Genomic DNA, 23,780 nt, shown 5'->3' on the forward strand with positions numbered 1-23,780 from the left:
AAATCAAGGAATAATAGTCTTAGTAATAATAATAATAGTAATCATGATAGTAGTAGCAATAATATTGTTACATTATTGTTTGTGTCACATCATGTGACGCTCAGGCCACAAAAGCCCAACCCAATCAGAGGCCTCCCAATCAGCCCAGACTGTAAAAGGAATTATGACACGCTACAGCAATAGCGCTGAGTCTGCAGAAAGGGCCAGAACTCCTGCCCCAGGGCCAATTTGGCCACGTGACGCCTCATTTGAATGCTGCTGCTTTGTGGAAACCTGGTGCCAACTTGTGAGTCAGCACCAAGGCCATGTGTCAGGTTTTGGTTTCGGTATTTATAAACGGTGATTTTAAGCACCCTCGGGGCATTGAATGAAGGGAATAATTCTCATTTGAACATCCTGCACTCAGTCGGAACTTCAGTCCAGCACCCTGTTTTTTTTTTTTTTTTTTTGGACACATAATTCAGTAATTAAGAGCTCAAAAATATATATTCCTAAATTATCCCGCTGGATTATTATTGGCTTTTCTGGGTTGTGACAACGAGGCGCTCTAAAGCAACCACATCATTATTTAGCAAATCATCTGATGATATTTACTCGTTTCAAGGTAAGAACGGAGTGTAAATCCAAAGCTTTAGAGAGGGCACCGTTTTCAAATGGGGGTACGTGAAGGCACTTCACGGGGGTACGTGAGATTTTTAAAATCATTTTGGCAAATCCAATTTTATGCTTTTCAATGCCCTGAAAGGAAAAGTTAATTATTCTTTTCAAATTAAAAGCAAATGAAAAGAAAACTCTTCTGTAGTGACTCCTTTGCAAAATGTTGACCGGAGGTCCATGAACATTAAGAGCAAATGAATTGGAACATGAAGTAACAATTTGCAAAATTGTTTGATTGCATGAAAGTTGATACGTAAGTTGATTTCTCTTTTCAAATTAGGAGGAAATGAAATGGAACATGAAGCAATTTATGGCGAAATTATCTCCTTTGCAAGACGTTGACATGAACATTTTAGTTTTCAAATTAAGAGCAAATGAATTGGCAATATTTTGCTAACTTCTCTAAATTGTTTGCCTTTATTTTCAGAAGATTTATATGGATACGCATTGCTATTATTCATACAACTTTTTTAATCCAAAACTGCTTTGCACATGGTTGTGGGGTACTTGGCTGAAAAAAATATTTCACGGTGTACATCCCAAAAAGGTTGAGCATTAATAGATGAATTCTATATCTGTCTATTTACTTTCTCTATGTGCAAAGAGGTCATCATAAATATGTTAGTCGCATATGCTGCCGTAGAGTTCTTAGTGGGTCATTCGACAAGTCGGTCAGGCCCCGTTCCTGGCAACGCATCTCGTTCCTTGAAACTCATCTAAGAAAAGCTGTCAGTCTCATGTGTCCTCAGAGGACACCATGCCGACACAGATACAAGCTGCAAAATCACAGTGCCTATTAAAAGGCGCACATAAAAAAAAAAAAAAACTGTTAAATCAATTCAACCTGCCGTAAATGCCACATTGTGACAGGTTGCCAGATGAAAAGCAAAACCTTCCTTCAAAAAACTTGCTTAAAAAAATCACAAGTGTCTGCTGAATAGCACCTCGTGAATTTGAGATTGTACAATGCAATATGCAATTAAGTAATTATGCACATCAAGATGAGATGACGTCATGGCTGTCAGCACTATCCATTCACGCGTACTGCAAAAAATAAAATAAAATAAAAAAGAGATGTATATATAAGTTCTAAAAGGTATACGTTTTCAAATAAATGGAGAGAATTAATCACTAAAGTATACCTCAAAATTCTATGACATTTCTTTACTTTCCACTCATGAAAAAAAAGAGCAAATCAAATATTTGCATGGTCTGTTTATGCTCGCAGAAGGTGGAGCCAGGGATGATGAGAAAAGGAGCGAGGGTAGAATTTCACGCTTAAAAAACCGCAAAGGTGAAATGTGGCGTTTCGCTGTAACCTGATTGGCTAAGAAGATCACCTCAGCATCAGGCCGTCTGGGTGACGTCACCGAGTTCGCAGCCAGTCAAACGAGGATTGGGAGGAAAAAATGTTTATATTTTGTACATTTAGCTCGAATTGAATTTTAAGTGTTTTTTGTTTTTTTACTGAAATTTTAACAAATGGCTCGAAAACCCCTTTGTGCTAATACTACACATAAATAATTAAATAATTATATTTACTTTCATTTTTCTTTATCGGCATTGATCCGAGTGCCAGCCCCGGTTGTTTTTGTCACGTTGCAATGTTCGGTTATCAAATTAATTTACCTTGAATTTAATTTCATGTCATCAATCTATGCGGCTATCAATCGGTTTAGCTAGCTCGCTATAAATATTAGCAACAAAAATAAAGAAGTCACTGTCATTGGTGAGTTTCGCAACGCAACAGCTCAACGCTGATTGGCTAGTGGGCGGGGCCTTCACCGAAGCACGAGACCGCTGAGGCAGCCAAGCCATGCGTCAACAGTCCGGAGGAATGACTGCTGCTGCATTTCGACCTCAGATTATGATCAACGTAGGTCAGAATTTGTCACGTCGACAACTGTCTGGTCTGGAGATTTACATCAGTATTCCGAGGGAAGCGGCTGCTTTGTAATGCTCCGCTGAAGGGCTTCGTTTTGACAACGTATTTTCAAGGTAAGAGAGACTAGTTCGGATTTCCATCTACAGTAGTTACCTTATTATACTTTTTTTTCTCGTTTATTGTTCCTCTTCTTCTTTGAGGACGTTTTAAGTAATTTACGTTACATTTGCTATCCCATTACTAGTACTTTGTTATCAATTCAAGTTCAAGAATTTTCAATCATGCTCTCTACTAGTTTATGACTTGTGAACACTACTTAAGTCAATCTTAGGTAAACGTGTGCACTAGTTCACAAGCACTGGATGTTAAATAGTCCTGCTTTTTATAGAAAATAAATGACTATTGTACTACTGTAATTGTAACTGTCAAGTGTAGTTTCTCACAGTAACTAGTAATATGAAAATGTCGTAGTTGTAGGCCTGTTTTCCTCGTGAGGACAATAGTTTACGAGCATATCCATCACTAGAAGGACAATTACATGTTACTAGTCAATCAAAACTACTAGTGGACATTTTTGTGCTATGAGGCAACCTGTATGCAACATTTGCCTGTTAGTGAATACTCGTAGGTCATCAGTGTGTACTAGTTAACTAGTACTATTAAAAAAATGTGACTATATTACTAGTGGTAACTGTCAAGTAGTGTAGTTTAGCTTAATAACTAGTAATATGAAAATTTCCTCCTTGTAGGCCTCTGTTTTTCTAGTGAGGACAATTGTGTATTAGTATATCCATCACTATATGTTGCTAGTCAGGTAAAAGTGCTAGTGAACATTTTTTGTGCTAGTTTAGGCTACCTGTATGAGACCCTTGCCTGTTAGTGCATACTTGCAGGTCAAAAGTGGTAATAATGGGAGAAATGGCACTAGTAAGGCAGATTTGTTGTACCAGGGACTTTAAGTTGAACACAAAGGATGGATCAGTTAAAGGGGACTTAACACTTCCTGCAAGAGTGGCATTTGACTTATTTTGAAACTGAAATGGCCCACTCAATTCGATCCATAACAAAAGGAAGTGTTTGCTTTTGCTTTCCCTTCTCACTCCGAATTATTGTTCCCTTTTTTGCTTAGTTTTTATTTTTCAGTATTATCAACACGGGCGACTTCGATTGTTTCTCTTTTCATAACAGGCTCATTGAGGTTGGATTTTGTTTTTGAAGAAGAATTGCATGGCGGTCCATGTAGAGTGCACTTGGAGGTGGTTGATGGCCACGGGCCATTCGTTTGACATGTTGCAACATTTGAACTTCTCAGAAATTCACGTTTTCCATTCGGGCCTCGAGAGAAAGCGACGAGGACGTTGGCGGCGGTGTTAATTTTTTTTCCGCCTTCCAAAGTAAGAGCACTGCCGCACTCCTAAAAAGATCTAAAGAGCTTGCATGTGAGGATGAAAGACGGTTTTAAAAATAGCCGCTGTCTGGAGAGGAACTATTTCCAATTTGCAGTAAACGTCGCGGCGCGTTCACACTGAAATGTTGTCAACTCAGCTGGCCGAGGCAAAGGAAGCGGCCGTCTCCATCTGAGTCATGCTCTTGTGCAACATCTTCCCCAGCTTTCGAAACACAAAATAACACCCGTCTTATGATATTTTTAGTTTGACTATTATTGTATTAATAATGAACTGCATTCTTTGCTGACGCCCAGGTCACTCACTGCCTTTCAGAGCCATAAATACTCAAAGTCACAGCTACTACAAAAGTGTACAAGAGGGGGTGTCAAACATACGGGCCGCGGGCCCGTTCTGGCCTGCAAACGTTTTTAAGCCGGCCTGCAAAATCATTTGTTAACGTATAAAATTGAGCAACATCATTTCAAAATATGAAAACTTGAATTGTTTTATGATCAATAGTGATGTGCCTGTGCAGTTTCAGACAGTATTAAAAAAAGAATAATACATTTGAAGTTGTTGTTTTAAAGTCATATTAATGTATACCATGATTTTATTGGTCCTTGCAGCCTGCAAGAATGCCCAATCACTTTTGAGGAAGACTTTTTGTGTGTCTGTCAGACCCGTCAAACCATGAACTACGTGGGCCAGTTGGCGGGTCAGGTGTTGGTGCAGGTGAAGGAGCTGTACCGGGGCCTGAACCCGGCCACGCTGTCGGGCTGCATCGACGTCATCGTGGTGCGCCGGCCCGACGGCTCTTTGCACTGCTCGCCCTTCCACGTCCGCTTCGGCAAAATGGGCGTCCTCCGTTCGCGCGAGAAAGTGGTACGCGGATCTTAAGGCGCCTGAACAAAAACCGTAGGAAAACCTTTTAAAATATAGATTTTCCAGGTGGACATGGAGATTAACGGGGAGCCCGTGGATCTACATATGAAGCTCGGAGATAACGGAGAGGCCTTCTTCGTCCAGGAAATGGAAAATAATCAGGTAGAGTTTTCTATACTGATGTTTGTGGCAAAAATGTCACTTATAAAGCAAAACCGCCTAACGTGATCTTTTTTCCGGAGTCGTTGACTAAACTACGCTTAGAGATACATCGACAAATGTAGTTCCAAAATTTCATGAATCAGACACCAATGGCACAAAGCTCAGTGCTTTCCAGTTACATAAGCTGGCCAAAAACGTTAGCAAAACATGTTAAAAGGCGCAAACAGCGAGGATTCAAAGGAAAAGGCATTTCAAATGTAAACACACACGCCTCCATCACAAACTGGCTGAGGCGAGATCCCAAATACTTTACACGTAGTCGTTTAGGAAAATAAGGTCAGGCTGTGTATGTGGAGCTGGCGCGGCCGCCAGGAATTTCTTCTTTCCCTTTTATAGCTGGACCAGAAAGCATTTACTAACCTATATTCAAAGACAAAAAAAAGACTGTAAAGCTGTTTTTCACGGTTTTAGTTTTCTTCTTTTTTGGGGGGACGGTGCCAACAATCTCCCCTTCACCTTTCTATCCCCTGTGCAGCATTTTTTGGGGTCATTTTCTTCCAAATCATTCTGGCTGTATTTTAGCCAGTAGTTGTGCCATGTTGAACTTTGACATGTGTGCATGTCTGAGTGAAATTTCAGCTCCCTACTGTCTTCTGTCAATGCTTTCCCTTTTATGTGAAACGCCTTTGATGCAAAATTCCACACAACGGTTTTATATCTAAACTTAACATTTTGCTAGCTAGCTGTACCAATGTTGCATGAATCCCTTCACTCATTCAATCCCAAAGACATATTTTTACGTATCTTTCAAGACTCCGAAACTCTATTCCAGATATTTTATTTATTTATTCATGAAACTATTTTTAGACTGTACGCTAATATTCTACTATGTAAAGACGTATTAACACATCTTTGGGATTTAATGTTAATTTTCTGGTGTTCCGTGAGAATACATCACAGAGAGAAAAGCAGATGAGCCTTGTTTTTGGCTTTTTTTTTATCCCTTTCAAATTTGGTGGTTTGTCAAAGTTACAGAGACATTTATTTTCACTTTAAACGTAAACTAAGTCTTTGGGGGCTATTCCGAGCCAATCACAACTCAAGTTCATGGAACACAATAAAAAAGAAGCAGTTCACCATTTCCTGGAAAGTCTGTTTTTTTTTGTTTTTTTTTGCGTGTAAGTCGCGCGGGTAGACTTCCCTTGCACGTGACAAAACGCGCAAGTGAAATACATAAACAGGCCATAAACCGCCAAGACAAGAGAAGACGGTGATTTATTTCAGCCGGACGGGTTTCATGTTTCCGGCTGGGAAATAGCAGAACAGGAAAGAAGGCGAGCGTTTTTTTGTTTTCCCTCTGAGTCATCGACTTTCAAAAAAACGTGATGACGACTACACAAACCACAACATGGTATTTTTTCCATGTCAGATGTAGACGCATGATCTGGAGCTACAGTAGCACATCCTGGAAAGCGCTCTACTTTCCTGGAGCTAAGTGTGATTTGGGCTGCTTTTTATAGTAAGATCAGATAAGATAAGACCGATTTTACTGTCCCCAGAGGGACAATAGTAAAGTGTCTCTTGCAAACACCAAGAAAAGAAGCAACATGTTTGCTAATCACGCCAAAAACCATACATCTGCACTCGAAAGCTAAGTGAAATCTCACAACAGGAAGTGGTTCCCTCCTACCTGGCCACCTCTCCCATCCCGTTGGACGGGACGGTTCTGATGAGCTCATCGCTGATGGGGAAGAGCTCGGGGCCCCCCGTGCAGACCTTGGGTTCGGGGGGGAGCGGCGGCGACGCAGGCGCGGCGGCGGCCGTGAAGAAACGAAGGAAGAGGCGGAGGAAAGCCCGGGCGAACAACCTGAAGAGGGAGGACAGCGGGGACTACTCGGAGGACGAGGACATGTTCACCATCGACATCAGCTCTGATGAAGAGATGGAGAGTAACAGGTGAGCGAGACGAAAGGCGGCTGTTTTGGTCGTTTTGTTTGTATGTTTTTATTTTACTTTTCCAGTATTCTAGGCATCAAAAACTAAGAAATACATATAAGAATACAGTCATCCCTCCTACTTCGCGGTCTCAGATATCGCGGTCTCAGTACTTTGCGTTTTTTTCCAGGAAAAATAAAAAACATTTCAAAATAAAAAATCATTTAAAAAATGTGCAAAATCATACAAAAATTGAAAAACGCAAAAAAGTACATTATACAGTACTGTATTAATCAAATAACAAAGTAATATTAGTTAATAACTATGTTAAGAATTCTTCAAGCGTTATAGTTTGTGACGTTTTTTAATCTTATTTTGAAATGCATGCTTTTAATTTGTCGGGTCGCGTTGCATTTCTGTTTCCTGTTTTAGGGTTTTTAGGGTGACATAGTGAATGACATCGTAAGCTCATATTTATAGTTTATTATCATTTATATTGATAACGCACGCTACTGCCGATGTTTAGTAATAATAGTGATTTAATGAATATACAATAATGTTAATAAGGATGATGTAATGTTAAAAAATAGGAGAAAGGAAATAAAATAGGCAAAAAAATACAAAAAAAAAAGGGTTGTGTATGGTTACTTCGTACATAGAAATCTAGGAACTGATAACCTGCTTTGCGGGTTTCAGACTTCGCGGGGGGTTGACAGCCCCCATTAACCGCGCAGTAGGGGGATCACTGTACATATAATAAGCGCTTGTGTCTAGTGACTCATTATTACGTCCTGGATTTTCTTTTTTAACGAGAGACAGGATTTTTTCGAAGAAGCGTTCCGTAACCTGAATTTTAGTGCTGACTATTAGTGCTGCGATACTCTTATTTTTAAAATCGTGGAACATGTTCTGCTTAGTGAAAACTAGTGTTATAGGCCACATACAACTGATATGAATGACTCAGCCAGCCAATATTACATCCCTGAGGGACGCCATATGGAAAAGATCAGCACGTGAATGTTTCCTCGCCAAGCATTTGAAGCGTCTTGGCCAACGCAAAGTTGGCCTGTGATGCCTAAGCCCCGCCCCCCCCCTCATCCAAAACAGCCCAGCATGTGTAGTATGCGGGTCAGGCGTGCAGTATGGGACCCCATTTACTGAACGTATTACATTCACGTCCGTCATCAGATAGGTCACATTTAATATGATATGGACAAGATCTAAATTTGGACTATAACTATAAAAGACTGAAGAATGTATAACTTGACACTTCTGACCTCTTTTTTTCTTTTCTACGATCTAATCAAATGCTGTGAGAAAGACGAAAATAAGAAGTTATTTTTGGCGCCGTTGGTGTTGAAAAACGTTCATGTCTAAATCTATAGTTCCACACCGAGGCTCGAATGTGTGCATTTGACATTTTGAGAGCGTGTCGGAGGGTTGCAAGTTCCAACATGAGCTCGTGGCCGCACATGAGGTTGATAAGGGAATTCCAACCTGGAAACAAGAAATCATTTCATAAAAACAATATCTCTATTTTCAGTATTGTAATAGTTGAAATGAAACCATCATCTTTGATATCAACATGTAACAATTAAATTACATGATTAAAAATAACTTGCCCTACTTGGCTGTTGTATTAACTTCTTTGCATTTTATTTTTCAGGCCCTCCCCCAGGGAAGCGGGCGTGGGCCCCCCCGCCGTTTCCTTCAAACAATCTGCCGTCTACGCTCGCTCCGATGGCGACTGGAGTCCTCTCCAGAGGTCGGACGCTCGCCCGGAATAAAATGGAAAATGTGTCTTATTAAGTTGTGTGTTCTTTTTTGAAAAAAATAAAGCCCGGGGAACTCGCGCTCCGCTTCGCCCAAAAGCGACTCTGAGCTCATGCTGAAGCCGTCCGAGGCGGGCACCGAAGATTCGGCCATGCACTGGGCCTGGGGGGAGCTGCCGCAGGCCGCCGCGGTGAGTGCGGCGAACGAATAGCTCCTTCCGATGAATGTTTCACGTGATTGTAATCGGAGCCCCGACCCGGGCCGCAGCCGTCCTTCCTCGCGAGCGAAGCCGAGCCCCCCGTGTCCATCCCGGTATCGGGGCGCACGCACTTCAGGGCCATCCCCGGGGAGGAAGCCGCCGTCGCCACGGCGATGGAGACGGAGTCATCAAGGGCGGAGGTGTCGGCGGACGGCGCGGCGTCCCGCCCGAACGCGGACTCGGAGGACGCGACGGGCCGTCCGGCGGGAAAGAAAAAAGAAAAAGGTAATCCCGTGAGAAAGTTGTATTTGTTGAGCGCTAACTAAAAGCCGTGTTTTTGTAGACAAGAGGAGCCGACATTTGGGCGCCGACGGCGTTTATTTGGATGACCTGACGGAATTGGAACCTGAAGTGGCCGCCTTGTATTTCCCAAAGAGGTAAACCATTCATCATTACCATCAAAACTAAACCTTTCTTAAAGGATCTGTGTTTTGCTTTACTCCTCTAGATGGCGCTCTCAGTTTAGTGTATGTGGAACTACGCTGTGCTCAGTTAAAAAAAAAAAAAAAAAACTAGAGCAGTGTAAATTCCTTAAGTTTTCCCTGCTTCGTTGAACCAAGAGCGGGTTCTAAAGGAGTCAAAAAAATACCACGTGCTTCATGAAGCTTCATTTGTCCATTACTAGTATCTACCTCACCGGAACATATTTGTTTCTTTTATATTTAAATTGTGTTCAATTGAAAGCCCATACATATTAAACTGGTACTGTAATTCACCCAATCAGTATCCGGTCAATAATGGCCTTATTTTGCGCTATCGAGTACTCGTAAAGCCTACTGATACTAACACTTGATACACGCACTGGAAAATGAAACGTGATGGATTCTTATTTCCATTAGCTTCAGTTCTAAGTATCAGAAAGTACTCATAAAGCTTGTCGATACCAACGCTGATACTGAAGAAAAAAAGTAAATTTAAGAATGAAAAAAAAACAAAACAATAAAAACATTGTGATTGTACTGCTCCTCCTGGCCACTGGGGGCAATATGACAATTATTCACCGAGGATTACAATATTATGACTAATATTCTTGATCGTGCGCGGCGGCAGTGACGGCGGCGCAGCGGTGAGGAGCGCGTCGGAGCCGGCGCGCAGCACCAGCCTCTCCCCGCAATCGCTGAGCTCCGGGGGAGACAGCGGCGTGGACGGCTTCAGCGACCCCGCGGGCGACCTGCCTTCCATCGCCATCTCGCTGTGCGGCGGGCTCACCGACAACAAGGAGATCGGCAAAGGTGAGGCGCCGCCAACAAAATTCAATTTAAACAAAGAAAAAAACAACTCGGTCCTATTTTACTTCCTGTGGCGGCTGGTACATGGTGGCCACGCCCCACCTATTGGCCACACCCACACTTACTGATATTTGTGATTTTTCCGCCATTTTTACATGCGCGCAGTATTCTTATTCCCCTTGACACTTGCAAGTTATTTATATTAAATGACTAGCTAAATTACGATTAATATTGCAAAGGTCAAATATTTTTTCTCAAAATTGCAATGTATCAGATTTGATAGTTTTGTTCAGCGGATGTAATAGTAATTCATGGCTCAAAGAAAGGTTATGCGATATTCTTTGAATTAAAATATGTATTATTGTATATTATTTATATATTTATGATTAATACTCATATTTATTTGAGGACGGTATGTTCAAACATGCATAATACACAAAAGGATGTCAATGGAAGTTGTGACGATGAGCGCCATCGACGTTAAAAGACGTCAGCTACCTTTTTTGTTAATGGGTCTGTCAAAGGCTTGAAATTGTCTTTTTAAATGAGTCAATTCCAAGACTTTACACGAGTAAATTTTGTTATGAGCTCGATAGAAAATAGCTGAAAAAAAACCCCAATTAATCACGATTATGGGATCTTTTACCATAAAACGTCTCCATCATTTGACAGCAGTCCAAAACTAAACCAAAGCGCTAAGAGTCCACCGATGCGCTTGCTCCCACAGAGCAGTTCCAGGCCAAGCTGATCTCGTACCAGCACTTCGCTCAGAACCCGTCGGTCATCGACGACCCCAACCTGGTGGTGAAAATCGGCTCCAAGTAAGACCCCACGGCCAAACCCTTGTTTACTGCCTCGCCTTTCACGTATACTCGGTGGCCGCAACATTTGGCGCGGCAAATATTCATCCGTCTTAGTCAGAAATGAAATGTCCGTCCCCTAAGGAGGACCAAACGCTTTTGTATCGGATCTCAAGTAATAAGCAGGTGTACCTAATAATGTGGCCGACGGGTGCGTGAAAGCAGCTTGGCCTGATACCAATATGCTCTTTCCCTGCTCAGATACTATAATTGGAGCACTGCCGCTCCCATCATGCTGGCCATGCAGGCTTTTCACAAGCCGCTGCCCAAGGTACGCGCACACGCACACACACACACAATTGTAGTGCGGACATCACATTGACGAAATGCATTTCCTAGCCCCTAGTCTGTATTGTATGTGTGGAAACATCGCCCTCCAATGGTCACAGTTATCACTACAGTGCTCGAAGAATTTTATTATTTTTTTTATTGTTATTACTATTTTAAAAGACAAGACTTCTCATCCATGGCACTGAAAGAGTTAATAATGACGTGGTGCTTTTACTATTTTGGACACTAATATCAAAAATACTTTAAAGTTGTTGTTTAAAAGTTCTATAAATACACACCATGATTTTATTGGGATCAACGCTTCGACGAGGGAAATTTTGGCGCTCCTGTGACCGAAACGAACGCAAAATAAAAGATTTAAAAAAGAGCTTTCATAATAATGCATAAAAACAAAATGGTTAGCGGTAAATGTCCTCTGACGTCGCCTGTCTCATGTCGTCCTTTGTGTTTCCTTGACCCATTAGTCCACATGCCTGTCTATGATTTCCTCCGCTTTGCAATTCCTTATTTGGCACGCGGCTCGCCTGTTGGGCTTCACCGCCGTAACGTCATCGCTTGTCATTCATCTTTTTTTTTCTTGTCTAAGTGGATTTTTTTTTTTTTTATTTGCCCTGTTCTTTTTATGTTTTACGTCTGACGTGATGCGCCGCAGGTCGCAGTGGAAAACATCATGAAGGAGAAGATGCCCAAGAAAGGAGGGAGGTGGTGGTTCTCCTGGAGAGGCCGCAACAGTAAATCCGTACGTTTGCGTATTCGTCACTTTGTTCACGGACCGCGCTAGTAATGAAAAAAAACAACAACCTAGGTTGGCTTTGATTTTTAGAAAATTATAAGTATCAAAAATACTAGTAGACAGTTCAAGAATTAAGTTAGTACAGAAGTGTCTTGAAAATTATCTGGGCTTTCGGGGGGATTTTTATTAATCAAATGTATGAATAGTATCGGTACTTGGTATCGGCGTAGCTGACGACTCAAATATTGAGTCCTTGTATATGATTGTCTTTAAATTGAAATATTTATTTTAATTTATGAAATTTTATTTATTATAAGTACCATTGCTATCGATACTTGGTATCGGTAACGACTCAAGAATTGAGTACTTGTTTTGGTATTGGCCTATAAAAAATATCAAACATCCAAACAAAAAACATTTGTATCTCAAATCAGCTTTCCTCACTGAAATCAATGAAAATGCAATTAATTCGCTCCCCCCCGAAAATGTATCTTCCTTTATAGAAAAATAGTAATTTTGTGAATTATAGACTTAATTTGTGCAAATATCTAATTTTGTGGAGCATTTTTATATGACAGCTAACAATTATTATATTATATTTGTATTACTATTTTTGACAGTATTAAAAATGAATACAAAGTTGAAGTTGTTTTAAGATTTTACAAATATGGCAGCATATTTGTCCGAGCAACGCATACAGCGTCTCCATTTTTTTAGGATTCCGTCTCAGAACGCGGGGACTGCGGCTCGGCCGAAGTCGGCTCGTTAGCCGGCCGTCGCAAAGAAGAGTCGTCTTCCAGCGACGAAGATCGCTTTGCCGGCGTCCAATCGGAAGCCGGGATGGCCGCGGGGGGCGTGTCGTACAAGAAGACGCTCAGACTCACCTCAGAGCAGCTGGTGAGCGCTCGACTAGACGTCGCTTTTTTTTTTCCCTTTACAACTTTACCACTTTAACTCATTCAATACCATTGACGGCTATAGACGTCGAATTTTTAGCATTTTTTTTTTTTTCCTCGAATCCATTTTTAGCTATCGCGGGCGGTCCGTAACGATATTGAGTCGTGTGTCTGCGAACGCAGATGTCGCTGCAGCTGCAGGACGGCGCCAACGACGTGGTGTTCAGCGTCACCACGCAGTACCAGGGAACGTGCCGCTGCCAGGGAACCATCTACCTCTGGAACTGGGACGACAAAATCATCATTTCCGACATTGACGGAACCATCACCAGGTCCGCACGCGTGTCCGCTTTGAAACGCCGATTCCGGTTTCATTCAAGGTTACGCTTCACAACGCAGGTGTCAAACTCGAGGCCCGGGGGCCAGATCCGGCCCGCCACGTCATTTTATGTGGCCCGCCACTTGCTAATTATCTGTGCTTGGTGTCGGTGCCGAAAAAGAAGAACTAATGAAAAACGACCGTTGCAGGTCCGACACGTTGGGCCACATCCTGCCCACCTTGGGTAAAGACTGGACTCACCAGGGCATCGCGCAGCTCTACCATAAAGTCAGCCAGTAAGCCATTGGGCCGTCCCGCGCCAAGCGGACTCGCTCTCCTCTCACCGTCTGGCCCCTCCCACTTCAGGAACGGCTACAAGATCCTGTACTGCTCGGCTCGAGCCATCGGCATGGCCGACATGACGCGGGGCTACCTGCACTGGGTCAACGAACGCGGCACCATGCTGCCCGTGGGGCCCGTCTTGCTCAGCCCCAGCAGCCTCTTCTCCGCTCTGCACAGGTCCCGCAAACACGTCGCCGCTAACCGCTAACTTATTTCAAAGGCTGTTCCTAAGTCAACATGTTGCCCTTCTATCGTAAAATGTCTGTTATGTGATAAACAGTTGACTAAGCTAGCATGCTAACATTCAGAGCTAACATCGCTAGCGTAACCCGTAAGTATCAATTGGTTATTGTGTGGCACTTCTGCATCATCAGAAGATCCAAAAAAAAGACCAAAATAGCAAATGGGGTTTAAATGCTAACTGCTAATTCTAATGCTAGCCGCTACTTATCAGAAATACTTCTCCTAAATGAACATATTTCGATGCCATAGTACAAAAACAACAAAACGAAACGGCGGGCCCTCATGTCTGTTTTGTGATAAACGGTTGACTCGGCTAGCATGCTAACATTCAAGAGCTAACGTGCTAATCGCTAGCTTAAGCAATGTGTGGTATACGGTCATTGTGTGGCACTAGTTTTAATAGCTAATCGCTAACTCACTATCCAACATGCTAATACTAAATTTTAAATGATGAATAAACAGCATCGCTCTCATACAAAATTATAATTCACACCCCATTCATTTTTGACCCTACATATCACACAGTTGGAATATACACACGTACAGACACAAAACAGGAAGTATCCACTCCAACAACATCCCCTTTGTTTTTCACAGTAAAACAGTTACAAAATGAAGCAGCTCTTTAAAGATAAAAACACAAAATAATCCATTGATGGCTCCTTCAGAAGATGTACATTTATTGCATGCCTGTGTTTCCAGGGAAGTGATTGAAAAGAAGCCGGAGAAGTTCAAGGTGGAATGCCTGACGGACATCAGGAACCTCTTCCATCCCAACGCGCAACCTTTCTACGCAGCCTTCGGCAACAGGCCCACGGTAAACACGCGCTCCAGAGTTGATCGGATGGAATTTAGACTCACTGGGAAATCATTCTTGATCGTTTTTGTATTGCAGACTGTTGTTTTGAGTTGTAATGTCCACATTCACCACTAGGTGGATAAATTGCCCTATAATTGCACTTGCACTGCAGTTTTGTGGCATATTTTAATGGACGTTTTAATTTTTAGCATTTTTGCACTAGCGGAAAAAAAAATCACATTATGGAGGTATTTTTTTACAGTTTTGCATTCATTGAGTAATATAAAAAAAAAAATCAAGCACATTTTGTTCATATTTGCAGTGGCATTTTCCTACATTTGGTTAGCAAGACTGTGGTCCTATGGGGCCCCCAGACTTGTTCGCTTATTTAGCCGTCCTACCAGTAAAAAAAAACAAAAACAAAAAAAACGGTTTAATCATAATTTGATGACTACATTATTTTTCATGTAAATGAATACTTTGAAAACCACGTTTCGCCACTAGCTGTTGCCTGAAAATGACATCAGAACCAATCACGGTTCGCTTGTTGATCATGCGACGTTTGACATGCGATGTCATTTCCAGTGGACAGCGAGTGGTGAAAGGTGTTTTTAAAAAGGTATTGATTGCACACAAAAATCTATTATTTATGAAAGAAAGTCTCCATTTTGATTGACAGGACGTCTTTTCCTATAAAGAAGTCGGGGTGCCACTCAACAGGATTTTCACGGTGAACCCCAAAGGGGAGCTGGTGCAGGAACACGCCAAGACCAACATTTCATCGTGAGTGCACTCCACATTGGAGAAAACATTTTTTTTTTTTTTAAGTAAACCTAACTCGGAGACCCTTTGGTTGTAGGTACGTGCGTCTGGGGGAGGTGGTGGATCACGTGTTCCCCCTCAAAATGCGAGCCTCGTCCTCGGACTTTCCCTGCTCGGACACCTACAGCCACTTCACCTACTGGAGGGAACAGCTCCCTCTGGTGGAGCGCCAGGGAACCACACCCCCCGGGACCCCGATCCCCGGCAGCTGAGGCTCCGTGCTACTTGCTCTGGCGTTGTGGGCGTGGCCAGAGCACCTTTTAGCTTTCAAGTGCACTTTGTGACTGAATTATTTATTCAGGGCAGCTTATTGATTTGAAGTGAGACTTTTATTTTTAGTAGGCGCTCAACTTGGTGCCAAATATACATATATTTATATCTTTATTTTTTTATTTACACAAACACGCGTGAGTTCATTTGACTTCATAGCATAGTCCATCCATTTATTAAGCTCGAGTAGCTCTCATAACTTTGGGCAAGGGGGTGTGACTTATACTCCAGAAACTCAGCTACTACTGACGGGAAAATGCTTCATGAAGCCCTTGCAATATTTTTGGACTCCTCTAGATGGTGTGCTTGGCTTGAAGGCCTTAGTCAAATGCAAGTATATTCAATTTTCATCGCATCTTCAAAACAAGTGGCCTTAGAGGGGAAAGAAAAGCACTTCATGAAGCTTCATTTATCTATGAATAACTAATACAACTAATTGTTATTCACAAGCTGAGCTGTGATTGGTCCTTACTTGAGGATTCAGCATGTGATGTCATTTTCAGTCGACAGCAAGTGGCTAAATGTGTTTTGAAGAGTATTCATTTTACATGAAAAATTATTGTGTCAAAACAATGATAATCAAGAATGTTTTATTGCTGGAAATGGTTATGGAAAAAAATGCAACTCTCAGCCAAAAATGTCTCAACTATTGGCAACATATGGGAGGATGCCAAGTTGTAAGTTGCGTTTACAAAAAGGTCATCAAAATATTTGTCGTTTCTTTGGCATCAAATGCCTTTCCCTACACAGACTTCCTTTTGTTTTTGGACCTATCCGTGATGTATGAAAGTTAAGACTTTAGAATGTGACAGATTTTTTTGTGATGCGTTTAAGGGATGCTTGGTGACAAGCCAAATGTTTCAGACTATCGTAATGTCGATGCCGTCTTTCCATGTACAGTAATATCACATGCTCAAAAAATATTATTCTTTCTATGAAAGAGCTTGAAATTTGTCCCCATCCTTCATGTAGACCACCCTCTCTGTTTAAAACTTGAAAAAGTCAAATAAAAGATCTTGTAGCGAATATAACTGTGTACACGTTTTTAATTTGTTTGCTACTTTTGACGTAGTCGTTCCCTCGGCCTAATGCACTGTGTGTATTATACTGCCCTCGAGTGGCCAGGACAGTGTACAGCAGAAGCAGATTCACTTCATGTCGAACAAAACAGTGTGACAAAACGGATGAATTTTGTATATTCTATTACTTAATACACTCACATTACGTCGATTTATGATAATTATTTTAGTGTTTTCCCCCTCACTAAAATGCACGTCATAAATGTTGCTTTTCGTGGGTTGGGTTGGAAGAAATTAGTCAATTGGTACTATTATTTATTGCAATTGGAAGACAATGCAGGAGCCTTGCGTTTTGAGTTACGTCGACGAGAACGAACGCTTGCAACTCGTATCTCAAGCCAGAAACGTACGACGGCCACGAACGCTTAAAACTCGTATCTCAAGACAGAAACATACGTAAACACAACCACAATAATAAGCAGTGATGAATATATTTTAACTGTCCATTACAACTTCTGATGTTTTGTTGATTCAGGGGGTTCGAAGGTGAAGGTAGGAGGAAATGACTCAAACCGAAAGTGAAACTAAAGTACTGTACCTTCCTTTACAGAAAGCGGAAGACAGTTTTGAGGCATTTATTTCACCATTTTAACTTTGCGTTAGCTTTCCTTTGAAAGTGGATTTTAGGTCGTGTTGCTGCACGTCTTAACAAGCCACGGTTTGGATTCGAAATCGGGTCCGAGTTCGGTTCGGCGACATTCTCTGCACGCCAATGAAGCGATGGAAAACTCGGTAAGGAGAAATCAACGTTTGACCTTGCGACTCTGGCTTGCAACTTTTGCTCGAATTTTCCCCTTTCGCAAACTAATTTTGAGCGCTGGGGGACGTAATTTCACCCGGTTACTACGGAAATGCATTACGACATTACTGTTATTAATATATTGTTATGACGAGGGTTTCCGCATTCTCAAAATGAAAACTGGGGCACTACAAGTTTGCTAAAAAAATAAATATCCAATTAACCATCACTAGTATCTATTTATAACACATTTAATCGCAATTAACAAAGCAATTTAATCGCGTTTTACGAAAACAACTCGCTGCGGATTGACTTCATTTCCCATAAGTCATCGTCAAGCAGGAAGTAGTTCTACTTTCGGTTTGGCGTGAAAGTAAACTTTTTAAATTCGATTTTTGTTCGTTTGATATCTACAAATCGCTGTGATAAAAACACACGGGCACACACACGAATTATTTATTCGCCACAGCGATTTGAATAGAAATGGCCATAAAGTTTGCTATTTTTGCATAACGCTCTACAGTATGTAAACCATTTTGTAAAATTTGTCATTTCTAATACACTATGCTATATGTGAAAAATGTACAGTATAGAGGTCATGACAATGTCTTGATTGCCAGCGTTGGAAGTATGCGCGACTAGGTGATGAGGAGGAGGATGATCTTGACGTGGGGAAGATGGTGGACATATTGGAGGAGAGAAGGCGGAGCAGTGATATAGGCCACGCCCTGAGGACATTCAGGCCCCGCCCCTACAGAGGGGCAAAGCCCGTTTCCGCCAGTCAACTCAACGAGGCCGTGCTGGCTTCCGATGACGTACGCCGCGTGATAATCGAGGTGCGCTCGCACACTCAAAAAAAATGTGTTACCCGGTAAACAAAAACGGTGTTTCTGTTGCCCAGGTTGCCATGGAGACGGGCTCGCCACCGGAAGCGGTGAGGGCGCAGGCGGTGGCCATTTTGGAGGAGATGTCGCAAAAGCTTCAGTTGGGTTTCGTGCGCCTGATGGGCTTCATGCTCAGCAAAGTGCTCAAGCGACTCTACGCACACGTCTACGTCAACGTGGACGCTCTCCACAAGGTGGCGACATCTTGCGCACCTTCACGTGTCCAGTTTTTGTTTGTTTGTTTGTTTTTGAGACTTTTTGCACTTTGCAGCTTGCGCAGGCGGTGGAGGACGCGCCCGTCGTCCTGCTGCCCAACCACAGAAGCTATACGGACTTCTTGGTCATCTCCTACATCATGTTCACCTACGATATCCCGCTTCCCGTCATTGCCTCGGGATTGGGTAAATAGCTTGCCCGACAACTTGCAAGTTACGAGATGTCGTTTGTTTTTCCTGCAACGAAGGAAAGCAGGAGTAGACAAACTTTTTCTTCTGAGGACCAAATACAGAAAACACAAAGATATATTAACCACATTATAATTTTTTTTTTTTTTTACAGAGTAGTTTAATACGTAAAAAATGCTTTTGTTAAAGGTGATTTTAATGTCTTAATGTTGTTTGTCTTCAAATAGTTTAGTTATTCTTTTAATATCACTGCGGATCATGTTAAAAGGAAATTTTAGTCACGGGCTGCTAAAATATGGATGGGGGGCCACAAATGGCCCCTGAGGCGCAGTTTGGACACCCCTTTTGACAAAACACAATCATTTGTCCTTAATCAAAACACATAAGAATATTCCAAAAATGGCATCTTGATATCTTAGAAAGGCTGGTCAATATGTCCCCCCAAAAAGTTATTATTATTTTTTTTTTTACAAATGTTATTGTTTTTAATGACAACACTAGACGCTCCCTCCCTTGAAAAATATTTCCAAATGTTATCACTTACTCATAACACAAGATTCTATTAATGCCATATTTTTTCATTTATGTAAATCATTTTTGATATCAGTAGGGCGGGGCAATAAGCCCCCCTCCCCCCGAAAATTCTAGGACTCAATTTTGACTAAGGTCTAAATTTGTTTCAATATTTGAAACAATAAATGAGTCGTGCTGTACAGTACCTCCCAAATATGCCGAGGACGGAGAGAGCTTCTCGTTTGCTACTCAAGCAAAATCATCTGCGTTTTTCTGTGCAGCTCTGGCCGGCATGAAGTTGATGGGCGAGATGCTGCGGCGCTGCGGCGCCTTCTACATCCGCCGCGACATCGCCTCCAACAGGCTGTACTGCCAAGTGCTGTCGGAATACGTCCAAAGTCTGATCAGGGTGAGACCCGCTTCTGTTTTTCCCGGCGGCGCTGCGCAATAGCCGACCAATGGGAATCAGCGTGTGTATTTGTCCGTAGACGGGATTGGCGCCGGTGGAATTTTACATCGAAGGCTACCGGAGTCGCTCGTTAAAATCCTTGACGCCCAAGATAGGTGACTTGCACCACTACTCGTCGCTTCACCTCGTTATTTTTTTTTAATAGTTCTAATTCAATCACTATTCTGCAGTCATGGACGAATGAAGCTTCATGAAGCGCTTGTGTTATTTTTCGACTCCGCTGGATGTTAAAACAGGGCCGCGATGCATAAAGCGATGTAATTTTCCTTAACTAGCCTTACGTCAGTTTTGTCAGTTTCTTTTTTTAATGTTGCGGGCCAGTGAAAAATAGACGGCGGGCCAGAAATGGCCCCCAATGCCGCAGTTTGCCGGTCCGACCCGGCGTGCGACCCTAAGCCGCCGACCGCACGCGCGCAGGTATGCTGCAGATGGTTCTGGATCCGCTGTTCAAAGGCCAGGTTCCCGACGTCACCTTGCTGCCCATCAGCTTGAGCTACGACCGCCTCCTGGAAGAATCCCTGCTGGCCCGCGAGCTCCTGGGCATCCCCAAGCCCAAAGAGAGCACCCTGGTGGGTAACGTTGGAGAACCCCGCCGAGGCCGCGACCCAGAAGCTAACCCCAAGCGGGGTTCCGGTCCGCAGGGTCTGCTGAAGGCCGCCGGGGTCCTACGCCAGGATTACGGCTGCATGCACGTCAACGTCGGGCAACCCGTGTCGGCCAGACGATTCTGGCAAGGCCCCATCCAGCCGCTTATATCCATGTGAGTCGCGTGACCACGTTGGCCTCATCTCAATATTTGGCAAAGCTAGGAAATCTTTTTGGACCAAGTACTTCCCTTGCCAATACGACACCTTTCCATTTGATTACGTTTTACGTGCACGGGGGGGCCCACAAATGGCCCCGGGCCGCAGTTCGGTCCGGCCCGTGCTCAACGTTTGCGGTTTCCAGAGAAGTTCCCGAGATGCCCCCAGAGGAGAAGCGGGCCGGTCTGAACCGGCTGGCTCACAGCATGGTCCGAATCCAAGAGCGGGGTTCCTTCACCAGCCCGTGGTCCCTCATGGCCTGCCTGCTGCTGCAGTGCTCCACTTGCGTCCTGACCCGAACGGGCCTGCCTTGGCGCCGCCTGGCCGAGAGGACGCTCTGGTTGAAGGAGTTGGCGCTGAGCTTCGGGGCGCGGCTCAACTGGCCCGGTGGGTCCAAATCTTTTGCTAGATTGTTCTCTTTCCGCGCAAACACGCCAAGTGACGAGCTTCCTCTGCAAACATTTCCACCTAACAAGCGTACTTGCTCCAATTTCCGCAAGACTTTACCATGTGCTGGCCACGGGGTGGCACTGTTGCTCCTATCAAATTAGGTTCAAGTTAAAGGGGAAGTTAACGCCATGCACATACTTAGATGTGTCCACCCTTTTAAATATCATTTTTTAAATATTATATATTTTGTATAATTTTATTGTAAGTACGCATATAATATTCTCGCTTCCTCTGTCTCTCTCTTTGGTGGAGGGATTTCACTTAACTCATTCACAGCCAGCCCAGTTGAAATGGACATTTGAAAGGCGTTGACGTCTTTTTCCGTCAATGGCAGTGAACGAGTTGGAATTCGAAGTGTGAGTCTCAGATCTGATAATCCCAACGTTAATGCCTTAAAAAAAAAAAAAAAAGTGGCGGGGGGGCAGTTGGGGACACTTTGCAGCTTTGAGCGCGCTCAGACAGATTATCTGAATGGCAGTTGGCAGCAGCATTCACACTCACTCAAGCGACGCAAGGCGGGATTAGCGCACCTGTCCTAATGTCCTCGTCCCGCCCGTCAGGCCACGCCCCCGATTCGGAGGTGATGCGGACGGCGGCGGCTCTCCATCATCCCTCGGTTCGCCTGGAGGGGCAGCGCGTCTTCCTCGTGACGGAAAAGGAGGAAGTCGGCGGCGAGGAGGGCGTGGCCCGGATGGCGGCGCCCATGTTGATGATGGCGTCCTACCGGAATCAGTCGCTGCACATATTCGTCAGGCCGGCCCTGCTGGCCGTCGCCTTGCCTCTCGCTCGGAGCGCCCGCCGAGGTGAGCGCACGCAAGTGAAAATGCCCATTGGGTCGCCATGGTAACGGCCAATCAAATCGTGCCCTCGTGTCATCGCAGATGACGTCTTTGCGGCCTTCCACTTCCTCCAGGAAGTCTTCAGAAATGAATTCATCTTTGTTCCTGGGAAAGCGAAGGAGGTAAATGCTTTAAGCCGTTCACTGCCAGTGACGACTATTGGCGTCAAGATCCATTTTTTTTATTTTATGAGCTCATACACTTCGATTGAAGACGATAGAGATCAATTATTTTTCATAACAGCTAACTCATTAACTGCAATTCACGGCTATAAAAGTCAGTCATTTTTACTTCACAGAGCTAACTCCTTCACTGCCATTGACGGCGATAGACGTCAGGATCCATTATATATATTTTTTTAATGAGCTCATTCACTATCCATTTCACCACCTGGGTGAAATTTCAGCTCTACGCTCTCCATTTGATGTGTTGAATATAATTTTCAGGACTTTGAGGAGGCGTGTTACCTCATGAAGAAATGCGGCGCCGTGGAGGTCACCGACTCACAGGAAGTGATGGCAAGCGAGGGAGACGTGGCCGTGTTGTCTTTCCTGCGAGGGCTTCTCAAACCCTTCGTCGACTCCTACTTGGTACTTTTGCTTTTCTGCGACGGGATAACGGGCGAGGGAAGACTGGGATGAGTTTTGGTGGGGTCTTGTGCGCCCTAGGTCATGTTGAGGTTCATCGCTGAGCGAGACGCGATCACGGAGCAGGACTTCCTGCCAGCTGTCAGGAGTCTGGCCGGCAAGCTCATCCTTTCAGGTAAAAAGGCGGCGGCGTGGGGCGGGCGGGCCCGGCTGAAGACTACGTCCTCTGCCCGGCAGGACGCCTGGACACCTACGAGGCCCTCTCGTCCGACATGCAGAAGAACGTCCTGGCGGCTCTCCGGAGGCTGGCGGCGCTCACAAACTTGAAGGCGTGAGTAATGAGATTAGCCGGAGGAGAAAAAAAAAAAAAAGCTGTTTGCTTTCTAAGCTCATTTTGTCTGCGGCCTGTTTGGTCTCGTTTGCCGTTCACAGGTCACACAAGGCGTACGCCGTGGATAAAGACGCCGTCGGGCGGATACAGCAAACTCTCTGTGAGGAGCATTCCATTCAATATAGTCAAGTCGACATTTTTTGCAAAGTATTGGCCATTTTTACAGCTGGGGCAAGTCCCAATTTTATGGAAGCCTGTTAAGAAAATAAAAATGTGTATGATTTTTCTTTTTTAAATTCTGACCATAATTCTGACCCCATATATATATATATATATATATATATATATATATATATATATATATATATATATATATATATATATACACACACACACACACACACACACACTTGTAATGGCACTCAAGCGTTTTTCTCTGGCCTTCAGCTGGGCAAATCCCTCCCCAGATGCTCCAGACCGAATCTGACGCAAGACTTTAGTCTCCGCTGGAAGCCGTCCAGCCTCAGCACATGCCCTCACCTCCGTTTGACCCCTCACACCTCCAGGCCCCGCCTCCTTTTTGGGTGTTCTTCAGGCGCCACGATTGTTTTCAATCCAGTATTACATTTCTCATCTTCTGTCTTTTGCAGTTTTTGAGCCATACTGAAAAGTGATGATAGAACGAAGCTTCATGAAGCACGTGATATTTTTTGACTCCTCTAGTTGGTGCTTTTGGCCTGAAGATAAACCTGGTGCAGTGGAGTTGTATTTAATTTCCACCATTTCCAAACCAAGAGTTGACTCTAGGACTTACATAATATTACAAGTGCTTCACGATGCTTCATTTGTTCATCACTTGTAAAATGAAATATTTGTAATGTCATCAGACTGAAGTCATTATATCAAAAGAATAAAACTATTGTTTTTACTCTCATTG

General features: G+C 43.4%; 2 protein-coding genes across 3 annotated transcripts; both read left to right on the plus strand.

Moving 5' to 3' along the window:
- Window positions 1–2,476: 2,476 nt before the first annotated feature.
- lpin1b (lipin 1b) lies at window positions 2,477–16,770 on the plus strand. 2 transcript variants are annotated; one of them, XM_088404091.1, is made up of 19 exons: window positions 2,477–2,655; window positions 4,557–4,812; window positions 4,879–4,974; window positions 6,647–6,930; window positions 8,576–8,674; window positions 8,749–8,872; window positions 8,950–9,166; window positions 9,225–9,318; window positions 9,992–10,173; window positions 10,898–10,991; window positions 11,232–11,301; window positions 11,974–12,060; window positions 12,772–12,951; window positions 13,134–13,282; window positions 13,479–13,565; window positions 13,636–13,788; window positions 14,557–14,671; window positions 15,333–15,436; window positions 15,513–16,770. In XM_088404091.1, the coding sequence occupies exons 2-19, from the start codon at window positions 4,621–4,623 to the stop codon at window positions 15,685–15,687; spliced, it is 2,502 nt and encodes an 833-aa protein (XP_088260217.1). In that variant the 5' UTR covers window positions 2,477–2,655; window positions 4,557–4,620; the 3' UTR covers window positions 15,688–16,770. The 2 variants fall into 2 exon arrangements, with proteins under 2 accessions (XP_088260217.1, XP_088260218.1); XM_088404092.1 differs by having other exon boundaries at window positions 4,609–4,812.
- A 567-nt stretch (window positions 16,771–17,337) lies between these two features.
- gnpat2 (glyceronephosphate O-acyltransferase 2) lies at window positions 17,338–23,777 on the plus strand. Its single transcript, XM_088404093.1, has 16 exons — window positions 17,338–17,556; window positions 18,184–18,399; window positions 18,465–18,641; window positions 18,719–18,848; window positions 19,646–19,773; window positions 19,853–19,928; window positions 20,251–20,402; window positions 20,475–20,593; window positions 20,782–21,023; window positions 21,647–21,889; window positions 21,968–22,047; window positions 22,372–22,515; window positions 22,594–22,687; window positions 22,750–22,843; window positions 22,945–23,003; window positions 23,291–23,777. Exons 1-16 carry the CDS (start codon window positions 17,545–17,547, stop codon window positions 23,341–23,343), a joined length of 2,019 nt encoding a protein of 672 aa, XP_088260219.1. The 5' UTR covers window positions 17,338–17,544; the 3' UTR covers window positions 23,344–23,777.
- Window positions 23,778–23,780: the final 3 nt, after the last annotated feature.

The sequence above is a fragment of the Hippichthys cyanospilos genome, chromosome 20 (assembly GCF_059441005.1).
Source record: "Hippichthys cyanospilos isolate Australia breed blue-spotted pipefish chromosome 20, RoL_Hcya_1.0, whole genome shotgun sequence".
In the NCBI taxonomy this organism is placed as follows: domain Eukaryota; kingdom Metazoa; phylum Chordata; class Actinopteri; order Syngnathiformes; family Syngnathidae; genus Hippichthys; species Hippichthys cyanospilos.

What these genes read in the sequence shown, in the direction of transcription:
- lpin1b (XM_088404091.1), top strand. Translation starts at nt 4,621, where the DNA reads ATGAACTACGTGGGCCAGTTGGCGGGTCAGGTGTTGGTGCAGGTGAAG. An exon ending in GCCTTGTATTTCCCAAAGAG is followed by an intron (nt 9,319 to 9,991) that starts GTAAACCATTCA and finishes GCGCGGCGGCAG; the next exon opens with TGACGGCGGCGCAGCGGTGA. An exon ending in GACTCACCTCAGAGCAGCTG is followed by an intron (nt 12,952 to 13,133) that starts GTGAGCGCTCGA and finishes CTGCGAACGCAG; the next exon opens with ATGTCGCTGCAGCTGCAGGA.
- gnpat2 (XM_088404093.1), top strand. An exon ending in GCGCTCACAAACTTGAAGGC is followed by an intron (nt 22,844 to 22,944) that starts GTGAGTAATGAG and finishes TGCCGTTCACAG; the next exon opens with GTCACACAAGGCGTACGCCG. An exon ending in GCGGATACAGCAAACTCTCT is followed by an intron (nt 23,004 to 23,290) that starts GTGAGGAGCATT and finishes TCTGGCCTTCAG; the next exon opens with CTGGGCAAATCCCTCCCCAG.